The 12,491-nt window shown below is 49.8% G+C and overlaps 1 protein-coding gene across 1 annotated transcript in view; it reads left to right on the forward strand.

Annotated features, from left to right (window-relative positions):
* The window catches only part of nrxn3a (neurexin 3a), a 134,914-nt gene that overhangs the window by 7,078 nt on the left and 115,345 nt on the right, over nucleotides 1-12,491 (forward strand). Inside the window, exons 2-4 of the mRNA XM_060051285.1 lie at nucleotides 723-1,946; nucleotides 9,574-9,594; nucleotides 10,383-10,409. Of these exons, the coding sequence (XP_059907268.1) occupies nucleotides 1,250-1,946; nucleotides 9,574-9,594; nucleotides 10,383-10,409 (745 nt within the window). The 5' untranslated portion in view covers nucleotides 723-1,249. The remainder of the gene's footprint in view (nucleotides 1-722; nucleotides 1,947-9,573; nucleotides 9,595-10,382; nucleotides 10,410-12,491) is intronic.

Consider the following 12,491-nt stretch of genomic DNA (forward strand, 5'->3'; position numbering starts at 1 on the left):
TCTCTCTCTCTCTCTCTCTCTCTCTCTCTCTCTCTCTCTCTCTCTCTCTCTCTCTCTCTCTCTCTCTCTCTCTCTCTCTCTCTCTCTCTCTCTCAGTCCCTCAGTAATGTGTATTCAGCAGAAAGCAGAACATTCACCCTGGCCATCAGATAAAGGCGGTCTGAGCCTGGCTGATTGATAGTCATGCGCTGCCATGAGAATAATGAGACTAATTTTCCTAGCAGATGACTGATAGCTCTAAACAACCTTTTACTGAGGGGAGAAACGGGGGGGAAAAAGAGAGGAAAATCAGCGCGACTCTTAATTAAGTTGGGTGTCCAGCTACAATTTGCCTTATCTGCGCATAACAATGACCAAAAAAACACTCGCATATATTCAAATGTATATTTGGTAATACAATCTGGCTTTCCATTTTGATTGACAAGGTGTACGGCACTTTTCTTGACAGCTGCTCAGCAATATTTCCAACATTAAATATTTGAACTATTCATCAACATACAACGGTCGACGACAAACGTATGATAATCTGAGTCACAGGGGTGTGATTCATGAATATATCTTCCTGTGCATGGAGCTACCCTCTGGTCACAATCAGCCCTGAGAGCCTCCCGGTCAATGTGCACCAGGAACGCTCCCAATATGGGATTCATGACGTGATGTAAAATCAATGCAAACGACAATGCAATGAGATAACCCCTTTCTCCTCGTCCCGTCTCTGACAGTAATGGAACGGATGGAGGCCAGAAGAACCCCCATGAAGCCCAGTCCCCAGGTGACAACATGAAGGAGACCGCTCCCCAGAGAGCCAGCGGAGTCCTCCTCATCAGACCTTGCACCATGAGTCTCAATCTGCTTTAGAGCCCAACCTGGACAGGAGCCCTCCGTTCTGTTCCTCTCTCTCCCGGCCTCTCCTTTCCTCTGCCCTTCCCTTTCTCAACACATTCCCTCAAGCCTCCGTTGGCCCCAACCCGCCTGGGCCCTCTGCTCCTGTGAATGGCCTTAAGACTGTTAACGACAAAGACTGTTCTCCCCCCCGTCCCACTGAATAAATACCTATTTTTTTTTAAATAAATTACACTAAGTGTGTATATAAATATATATATATATATCTCTGTGGACATACTTTTGGATATATCTTTGGATAGTAACTTCACAAACGGGATCTAATTTGACCCGACTTCAGTGACCAGAGTTCCATGCTAACAGACCTAGTGGGAATACGCTCTGCTCCGCCATCCCTCGCCACAACATGGACGTCCTGGCGTTTTGTCTGAGGCTGCAGACCGTCCTGGGCGCCTTGCTCGGCGCGGCCTCGGGCCTGGAGTTCCTGGGCACCTCGGGCCAGTGGGCGCGCTACCTCCGCTGGGACGCCAGCACGCGCGGCGACCTCAGCCTGCGCTTCAAGACCGGCGCCTCGGAGGCGCTGCTGCTCTACTTCGACGACGGCGGCTACTGCGACTACCTGCAGCTGGCGGTGGCGGAGGGACGGCTGCGGCTGCGCTTCAGCATCGACTGCGCCGAGACGGCGGTGGTGTCGGACCGGCGCGTGGACGACGGCCGCTGGCACCTGGCCGCGCTGAGCCGGCTCAACCTGCGCACGGCGCTGGTGCTGGACGGCCAGGCCAAGGCGGACGAGGTGCGGCCCCAGCGGCAGTATATGAAGATCGTCAGCGACCTGTTCCTGGGAGGCGTGCCCCAGGACATCCGCCCCGAGGCCCTCACGCTGCCCACCGTCCGCGACGCCGCGCCCTTCCGCGGGGCGGTCGCCGACCTGAAGTACGGCAGCTCGGAGCCCGTGCTGCTGGGCAGCCTGCGGGTGGCGCTGGAGTCGGAGGGCCGCTGCACGGTGAACCGCTGTGAGAACGGGGGCAGCTGCCTGGTGGTGGACCGGGAGCCCTACTGCGACTGCTCCAAGACCGAGTACAAGGGCCGCTTCTGCAACGAAGGTACGGGTTACCCCCCTAAAGTGGGCGTTACCACTGAGACCGCCAGTCCCATTGGGTTACCCCCTTAAAGTGGGTGTTATCACTGAGACCGCCAGTCCCATTGGGTTACCCCCCCTAAAGTGAGCGTTACCACTGAGACCGCCAGTCCCATTGGGTTACCCCCCCTTAAGTGGGCATTACCACTGAGACCGCCAGTCCCATTGGGTTACCCCCCTAAAGTGGGCGTTACCACTGAGACCGCCAGTCCCATTGGGTTACCCCCCCTAAAGTGATCATTACCACTGAGACCGCCAGTCCCATTGGGTTACCCCCCCTAAAGTGAGCGTTACCACTGAGACCGCCCATTGGGTTACCCCCCCTTAAGTGGGCATTACCACTGAGACCGTCCCATTGGGTTACCCCCCCTTAAGTGATCATTACCACTGAGACCGCCAGTCCCATTGGGTTACCCCCCCTTAAGTGATCATTACCACTGAGACCGCCAGTCCCATTGGGTTACCCCCCCTTAAGTGATCATTACCACTGAGACCGCCAGTCCCATTGGGTTACCCCCCCTTAAGTGATCATTACCACTGAGACTGCCCATTGGGTTACCTTCCCTTAAGTGATCATTATCACTGAGACCGTCCCATTGGGTTACCCTCCCTTAAGTGATCATTACCACTGAGACCGCCAGTCCCATTGGGTTACCCTCCCTTAGGTGATCATGATCACTGAGACCGCCAGTCCCATTGGTTTACCTTATTTTAAGGACTCTCAGCATTATCACTGAGACCGCCCATCCCCTGGGCGACGTGTGATTCGCTAATATCATTTCACAGGAAGCATCGTCTTAAAGGAATGATGTTTAACATTTTGAGGAGAGAAAACCGCTGTAATGCATTTAGAAAATGTCTCCAGATGCTTTTAGTCCAGGAAGTGTTTCCTGCTGCTGGTTTCTGGGTCTCTGAAACGGTTTGACTTTGAAAGTCTCCTTGGTCGTCATAGCGATACGTTATAGTGGAATTATACTCCCTGTGTGCCCGTGATGAAGGTCTACTTGTAGACGTGGAGCCGACAGACTCTGGGCTGTAAAGAATCAAACAGCTAATCTCAGCAGTGTCGGCTGGGGGGGGGGGGGGGGGGCAGGTTAATGGCGTCGGTCCTGCAGGCGCTGATAAGGACGCCTACAGAGGGGGGGGCTTTCTGAGCCCATTTTTCTTCACCCAATCATAAGATGGCAGGTGTTCAAATCACATCCTTTTGTGCTGCGGAGGCTCCAGCTTTGATTCAATCACAATACAGCTGGTTCCGGCATGGACCAAAATTGATTTCTATTTTATTTTTTTAAATAACTTTTGCTATCTCCCCCCCTATTCATTTTCTCCCCAAAGAGGAATTAAAAAAATGCCTTTAACGTACTGGATATTCACCAACTTTGATTTCCATTTATTTGATAATGTTTTAGTAAAGGGAGGCTGTTCCCAAACCTGCATGTTAATTTACAAATGCATAGATGAGGACAAATTCAGATTAAACCTTGATCCTCCCTCCTGGGATATTGTGTAATTAGCTATGACACACATTCTGTAAAGTGGATGAGGCCGCACAGGCAGGGAAGGAATACTGTAGTCTGTAGTTTGATCAGCGATTCATCTTTGGGCTTGTCCATTTTAACCCGTTATGATGAATCAGGAGTTGGCTTACCCTGAATCTCTAAACTGTTACGGTTAGGGTTAGGGTTAGGGTTAGCCTTGGCACTCTAAACTGTGCGTCGTTTGCATCCGGTTGGGCACGACAGCAGATCTGGTGTGGACCGGTGAAAGGATGCCAATCTGCAAGTGCAGATTACATTGTCTAAACGTGGACTGTTTCAAAGTGCTCCTCTGCTTTGATGGGGGAGGGGTGGGGGAGGGATGGGGTGGGTGTCCCTTTTTTAATTTTTTCGTTCTGCTTCCTTTCTGATGACTCTATGTTAAATGATGTTCCACCGGCTGAGGTTGAGCTTCTGCTTTTCGCGTGTCCAGCCCCCCCCCCCCCCCCCTTCCTGTGGTTGTCTTTCCATGCAGATACAATTTAGAAAGGTAGCTAGCATGCACCCTGTATAATCCTCTGTGGACGATGGGTTTATGACGACAAAGCAAATGGCACGATGAATGCGATGGAAAAACACATGAAAATAATTAATCTATCTATTATATATTATAAACGTTTCTATGATGTGTGCCAGTCGACTTGCATTTTATGTGTGGTTTACAGTAAACTGTAAACTCACCCATGCTTCAACAGCCACCAATATCACCACGACCACCACCTCCAACTCCCCCTAATCTATGAACTCACTAATCTATGGCTGATCCACCCAGGCCCGCCCAACGGACTCGCACCTGAACAGGGAGCTCTCCCCGGCTGGTGCTGGGGCACAAAGCGCTCCGTGATGTGCTGCTGGTCGACCGGCGCGGTGGTTTTCCCTGCACTTGATTTACAGCCTCCTCGACAGGAGCACCGTCTTCTTCCCGTTTGACTTATGTCTGCTCCCGCCTCCCCCCTCCCGCTCCTCCCGGCCTGTGGGCCCGCTGCGCTGCGCAGATAAGAGCCGTGGAGGCAGGGAGCTAAAAACAGCCCGGGATAAATAACCGTGCGTAATGAGGCTGGACACTATTCAGCGTTGGATGACCAGAGCTCCTCGTTAACGGAGAGAGATACAAATACACGGAGAAGGAGAGAGAATCCTTACTATAGGAATGCACCAAAATGCAAAAAGGATAGTCATGGTGTAGGCCTACGTCTTCCATATTATATCTTAAATGTTGGGGCTATAATGAAATGCGTTGCTTTAGGGAGTAGACTGACGGAGACAATAAGTGTGCACAAAGTCAAAATATAAAAAATATTGGTTACGTTTCGGTTGAAGCATGCTCTATGTGTCAGTTGAATGTGGACTAATAAGTCGATGGAGGAGTATTGCTTCAAGAAAGAACCGTCTGCATTTCACATTAAAATACCATAATAGTGAGGATTTCCAAAAAGTGTATGTTGGATCTATTGTGATAAGGGATGGATGGGGTACTTTTTGTCAATCTACAATGCAATTAATTTTTAGAGGTTAAAGATAAGTGTTAAAATTGCATACATTAAACATATCTGACGTACTATATCAATTATTAGCTACGTAGTTATTAAAATGTTAAGATAAGCAATAATGGTTCTATAATCTCTGGATATGAAACATCTAAATTGTCTGTCTTCACCATTCATCATTTAAAATATCAGGAAAATCTCTTTAAAAAAACAGCACAATATACTGAATTATATATAATATATATACTTATACAACAGTTTCTAATAATGTAGGCACATGTCAACATAGTAAAGGATTGGTCTTTTAAGTGTGACTCAGTGCTAGCCACTGATGAGCTTCCCATGATGCTCAACATGCTAAAGGGCCGCGTGTAGCTCCAGAGAGAGCAGCGCGCTGAGGGCGGCCAGGCCCGGCTGGGTCCGCATCTCAGCCAGTTAATCAGCATCTCATTTAGATCAGGGCGAACAAGATTGTGAACTCTTGCTCTCCTTTAATCAATGATTAATTAAGTCAACAGTAGAGGGGGAACCACCATCGTTGCCTTCTTTTGATAAGTAGAATGGATTACCTAAACGCAGGGGACCCTTGGTAAAACTAACCCGGATTAGGACTCCCCTCCCTGGGGACAAACCGAGGACGAGTCCGGGCAGGATTCACTGCACACTCACCTGACCACCAAGATGATAAAGCATTGGTTAACACACCTCAGGCTCACACGATGCGATGCAAGGCTCTGACCCGGCATCAATGGATCAGTGTGTTGAGATGGGTTGTACCTCTTGCTGCTCACACGGTCAGTGCACAACATTTAAATGACAATCCATTTGTGTATTCAACTCCTCAAGCAGGCCCACTTACCCAGGGAATAAATCCACCATGGCCTCTACAAGTTTGACTAAAGTGGATTTAAAAATAGAAACTAAAAACGTAGCTCCTCGTTGAGGCCCTGCAGACACCAGCTCTGACCTTGTTGTGTTGGTGCTTTCCATTGGTCAGTTCTTAAAATGCGTACATTACTGCACTTGTTCCACTATCACCCCCCCCCCCCCCCGAGCCTTCAGCTTGGGGTTGACGATGTTTCCTCTGGAGTCGAGGAGTCGAAGCCCCAGTACCCTGGGTGTAGCGGACAGTCAGTAATCTCCACATTGACTCCCAGACAACGGCCTTCGTTCCTTAACCTTAATGTTTAAATGGGTTTGAGGTGACGAGCCAGCTCCCGTCTGACCATGGCCAGCTAACCTTCTGTTAGCTAACAGAAGGTTAGCTAACCTTCTGTTAGCTAACCGTCTGGTAGCTAACAGAAGGTTAGCTAACAGAAGGTTAGCTGACCATGGCCAGCTAACTTTCTGTTAGCTAACCGTCTGGTAGCTAGCCGTGTTCGGACGGCCAGCCTAGCGCCCAGCGCTCTGCTGTAGCGCCCTCGTGGGTGGAGCTCTGGAGGGGGGTGGAGCTCTGTGGAGGGGTGGGGCAGAGTGGAGGGGTGGAGGGCTGGTCGGAGGGGTGGAGAGCTAGGTGGAGCAGAGTGCAGTTGGCTGCAGCCATCGCTCCACCAGGCCGCCGGTTGACCCGTATCACGGTGGCCGGTGTCAGCCAGCTGGCTCCACCCGTGGCCGGTGTCTGGCTCCACCCGTCCTCCACCACCACAGCAAACCCACACTGCTCCTCCTTTGGCCTCATCGCCACGGCAACCAGGGCGCGAGCAGGCCCACCCCGTGAGAGCCCTGCGCTTTGGACAGCAACCGTTCAGGAGGATTACGGTCACTGGGGCGACCTCTGGTCATTATTCTCACTTCCTGTGTTCTTCATTAAGGTCTGGAGACTCATGGAGGGACACCTTGGTATTCTACGGTGCCGGGATTACAAACAGAGATGTTAACATAGAAATATAAAAAAACATTAAATGATATGCATCATGTCCCGTCATTGAGCCGCAACCTTCTAAACATCCAAACACAAACAAACGAACCCATAAGATTTTAAATCCTATTTTTTAAATCCTCTGCCGCTAAAAATGGGTTTTGTAATCTTTCCCAGCTCTGAGTTGACCTTTGTGAATAATGATGATGATAATAACCAAAGCGTTAATGACTCCATGTGTCGCGGCGTGAAGCTAGGGTTAGCGTGTCCACAGCGCACACAGGTTCACCTTTCACCCCGATTGCATCAACAGAATGCAATCGATTACATTAACCGCGGAAATCTCTCCCCTGCTCTCTGCGCGGCGGTCGCCCTACGTCCCCTTAAAGGACCCCTTTAAGTGAGTAATCCACTGCACATATACTGTCCCCTGGCAGACATACCGGCCCCGTCCTGCACGCCCCTCCCAGTGGGGGGGGGGACCCCCTATTGATCCGTTGGGGGGAGTTTTCCCAGAGAAACACACACACACTCTAGTCTAGACCGTCTAGATCGGGCCGTGTGTTTGTTTATTTACACTAGAGTGGAGGGCCCTGGTCGTAGGGCCCCTAGAGGCCCCTGGTCGTAGGGCCCCTAGAGGCCCCTGGTCGTAGGGCCGTGGTGAGGGCCCCTAGAGGCCCCTGGTCGTAGGGCCCCTAGAGGCCCCTGGTCGTAGGGCCCCTAGAGGCCCCTGGTCGTAGGGCCGTGGTGAGGGCCCCTAGAGGCCCCTGGTCGTAGGGCCGTGGTGAGGGCCCCTAGAGGCCCCTGGTCGTAGGGCCCCTAGAGGCCCCTGGTCGTAGGGCCGTGGTGAGGGCCCCTAGAGGCCCCTGGTCGTAGGGCCCTGGTCGTAGGGCCCCTAGAGGCCCCTGGTCGTAGGGCCCCTAGAGGCCCCTGGTCGTAGGGCCGTGGTGAGGGCTCCTAGAGGCCCCTGGTCGTAGGGCCCCTAGAGGCCCCTGGTCGTAGGGCCGTGGTGAGGGCCCCTAGAGGCCCCTGGTCGTAGGGCCCCTAGAGGCCCCTGGTCGTAGGGCCGTGGTGAGGGCCCCTAGAGGCCCCTGGTCGTAGGGCCCCTAGAGGCCCCTGGTCGTAGGGCCGTGGTGAGGGCCCCTAGGGGCCTGTGCTCCTACTAGGATCTCTGTAGTGTCTCTGAGTATACGAGGCGCCATAACAGCACTCAGTCGTGACCGTGTGAAGACACGCGTGATGACAGCATCCGGAACACCGTCAGCTGCTCTTAAAGTCCCACCTCCGTCAGGGATGCATCTTAACCGCCGTGGATCCCTCAGTGGAAGGCTGTCCCTGTTGGCCCCGTCTACTGCAGGGCTGGGACACACCCGCACTGCAAACACAAACACATGCCGGCCTCGGACCCCCCGCCCCCTGCCAATCTGGCCCCCCAGCCCCCCCCTCGTAGCCACAGCCCCGTCCTTATGTCCACCCGAGCAGACTGACAGATCCCCTAAACCTCGGGCCCTTGGGAACTGCGTGAGGCAGTTGATTTATTTTAGATTTCCGTCGCGTTTCAACTTGACACTCAAACGCAAGACGACCCCCCCGCTCGCAGAAGAGATTAGAGGAGATTAAGTGTGTGTTGGCATGTGTGCGTGTGTGTGTGTGTGTCAATCGGCAATTACAAACACACAAACACCCACACATACACAAGCCCGTGATCTACTCACTCCCCCCTACGGCCGTGTCACAGACTCGTTCCATGTTAGAGGGACATCGGACACAAGTGCTCGTCAAAACTGAATTAATAGCTAATGCATATCCGATTGACTGCCATCTGCTTGAGCTCACGTTAATACCCAATACGTGCCCAATTTCCCGCCCGCAATGAACATTTAATGGATCACAACTCAATTAGCTTAAACTTCATTTTCCCGTCCGCTGTCAGCCGCATGCGATCTAACCCGAGCGGCCAACTGTTATCATCTGTGTGGATTCAAAGACAACATGAGCTAATATGCTAAATGCTTTGTCGGGGAAGGGTAGCAAGGACCCCAAGATAATTTTTTGACCAAACAACTTCAAACAACAACCGAAAACATTAAAACATGTAATGTAATTCTGAAAGACTTCAGACCTTGTCTGACCTGTCGGCCTATCCATTTAAAACGTAATAACATGTATTATATTAATAATTGATTGATCACCTATTGCACATTGGTTTAGCATAGCTCTGAGTTCTACTATCTGCATGGAAGACCGACTCCCTTCCCTCCCTCCTGTTGGCTTTGACCTGTGTTGGGATGCAGATGTTACCAACTGGACGATAATGCCATTGTGTTTATGAGTCTATGTGCGTGTGTGCATGAGAGGAATCAGTGTTTGCAGGCGCTATGGACAGAAACTGTATGTGTGCACATTTTTGCAAAATGTATTTTCTCCCACAGGGAACTCCTTGGAGCTTGAGGTGGAGGATCTTCCTCTCTCCATCTCCCTCTCTGCCCCTCCCCTCCTCTTCCTCGGTTCGGATTGAGTTGTACTCAGACAAACTATCCGCAGCCCGTAGTGTCACATGGTCGAGCCCCACGCCGGCCCTCTGCATGAATACAGAGCGCGTTCTATTGTTGCATGATGCCTCCAACATGCAAGTGACAAGAGTGTTTTCTAATGCGTTCTCCTCTTTTTGTTTTCCTATCCTTGCTGTCTCGCCTTCATCCTTTCCAGGGGTCAACAACAAAATGCCAGGTAAGTTGAATGTGAGGAACCAACATGTCCTCTTCTCTTCACACTGTGCTCCACTGCTGCAGCATCTGCCTCTTCAGTCAGTAGAATCTCTGCTCCCATAAAGATTAGCATGGGGACCATGAGTTCTGATAGCTTTTATTCTCTTTTATATTACTAAATTAAAGACAAAGTCAAGGCTGGTCGGATCCCCTAAATGTTGGTGTCCCAGTATGTATTGATATATCCGTAGACTACCGACTGTTTCACAAACATCGGACTATATATCTTGTATATTTGGAGCTCTACCAGCACCAAGATGGTAGGGGAATCCATTAGGATCTGCTGTGGTTTCGCTTATTGTGCACAGCTTACTGTGATCAAACTACAAACTATAAAAACACTGTAGGACTTGATTCTTGTTATAAGAAATCAAAAAAAAAAATTTACCTTGCATTGGCCCTTTATGTTAGCCCACCCTTGCAGACTGGCTTAGAAGATTAATTTAACTTTGGTAAATGTAAGTGAGTAAGTTACCTAAGTAAGTGGCACGTAGGGTCCTGGAAAATGTGGATGCCCCCTAACACCCAAGAAGAGTGTATTATTTTTTCCTGGTGAAGCTTTCCGCCACGGGGGCCACGGCGGCAAAGCTTTGTAACCTGTCAGTGTGTTCTCCGGTGCCATCCTTTCCTAACCCCCCTGGGAAAAGATGGGTCACCTCAATACCAGAGAGTATTGGTATATCTTTGGGTTTCTGAAGTGCTCTCTCTCTTCTGTCCTTCTTTCCCCGCCCTCCCTCCTTCTCCCTCAAGGCCTCGCGCATATGATAGCCGAACAAGGTATGCCTCTTGAACTCTCTCTCCCTTCGCCTTCTCCCCAAGACAATGCATGCAGTTTAGTCTGTCGATGCGTTGTGTGTTCTGAGTAGTGATGTGCACAGAGAACGCATGCCTCTGTGTCCATCTGTACCTCCATGATGAGGTTGGTTTGGTTATTCCACTGTTAATGACAACATTGAAGACGTGGTTTTAAAAACATATTTTGTTGTGCCAACAATACTGCTTTCTTTTTCTTTTTTAAAATATTGTTATATCATTTTGCACCATCTTTTGTTTGATACAGAAGCCCCCCTAGGCAATAGGACAAAACCGAATTTCAGGAGTCTTTAATCTCGTTCAAATGAGATAAGTGGTTTTGCAGGAGATAATAAGTTGTCATTCAAACGAGATAAACCTAGATAAGCCTCTAGGGGCTTCCGTTGTGTGCCGTGATACTGTTTTGAAATGTGGTGGTTGTATGTGTTAGAGTTGCACTGCATGCTGCAATTGTGCATTCATGTACAAACTACAATATGTATTCCTATACATTGGTGTTGCTTTGCGTTCAGCACACTGACACTATGTCTTTTCCCCTGCCTCCCCTTCTCTTCCGTGGACGTCTCTTCTTCTCTCTCCTACCTGCCGCTCTTCTAGCTAAAAGCAAAGGTACAGCCTTTTCACAATCTCTCGTTTACTACCTCTATGAAAAGCGCCGCTTGCTATGTGAGTGTTTTGGAGCCACGGGGTGTGTTGCTGTTTTTGTGCGTTGCTTTGTTTGCTCTCTTTAATGTTTGCTGTTTTGTGTTCCTGTGTTCGCTACTCTAATGTGTTTATACTTATTGGTTTGGCGGAGTGTTTCCTCGTGCCGGTGCCACAGTGAGGGGCTCGGATTAAGCGGGTAATTAAAGACACCCTTAATTGAAAGAGGAAGGGGCGAAGGTTGGGTTGCGCTTTGTGTGGCTTTGCTTTTGAGGCCCAAAGTGTGCTCGTACCTTTGTGGACATGAGATGATGTGAGTGAATGCAACAGGCGGGACGTGTTGGAACCCTGATCGCTTCACCGACGGCCAGCCAGGGTCTGACGGCGCCCTCGTACGGCGCGGACGTCGTCCATAGAGGATCGGTTTTCACAGCTGCTGTGAGAGTGCTGATTTCTTCCCATTGAGTGATGATTGGTGACTAGGCTGTGGCTAATCCAGAGCAGGAGGCCTCACATGGAAACACACAGACGGAAGCGCAGAATTTGAGTCTCGGAAATGTTTTCTTCACTACGACCATTTCTGCTCTTTCTGCGCATATTACCTAAATGATATCTTTCCATGCAACTTCTCCTGAGACAAATGAATGACCAAGTATGAACACGTTGAATGGGCCTACGTGAGGAGTCAACTTTCACGATGATGGTTGTTGCAATGTTCTCCTTCGGGATCAGAGACACACACACACGTCCTACATCTGTCTGGAACATGCTTTCCAATAACAATTTGATTGTGGATTTGATCTCCTTAAGGGATTAAAGCGATTAGGCATCAGGTCTCTGATGGTCAGCATGCTCCACTTCTACTAAAGTAATACGCATCCTGTCACAAGACTTATGGGACTCTTTGGATAATGAAAACACTGTTTCAAAATGCACATTCGGTTTTGTATGAAAGATGTTGACCTGCATGGCCGAATTCCAAACGACACACTCTACTGTTATTACTCAACTGGTACCGTTCTAGACTATAGTACTATATAATTGTAGTATATAGTAATAGAGTATATAACTATATACTAACGGTATACTAAAATAATTCACAGCACAAACCATCCGGTAGCGGCCCTCTCATGTGATTGATAACAGAGCATTTGTTTCTGAACTGCGCTGATAAACATTGAATATTGTCATTGCCCATTGCTGACTCCCTGATACACCCCTCAAACACACACACACACACACACACACACACACACACACACACACACACACACACACACACACACACACACACACACACACACACACACACACACACACACACACACACACACACACACACACACACACACACACAAATGTTTATTCTCTTCCCTTCTGTCTCAGTCTATTTTTTTCTCTCTC

The sequence above is a fragment of the Gadus macrocephalus genome, chromosome 5 (assembly GCF_031168955.1).
Source record: "Gadus macrocephalus chromosome 5, ASM3116895v1".
In the NCBI taxonomy this organism is placed as follows: domain Eukaryota; kingdom Metazoa; phylum Chordata; class Actinopteri; order Gadiformes; family Gadidae; genus Gadus; species Gadus macrocephalus.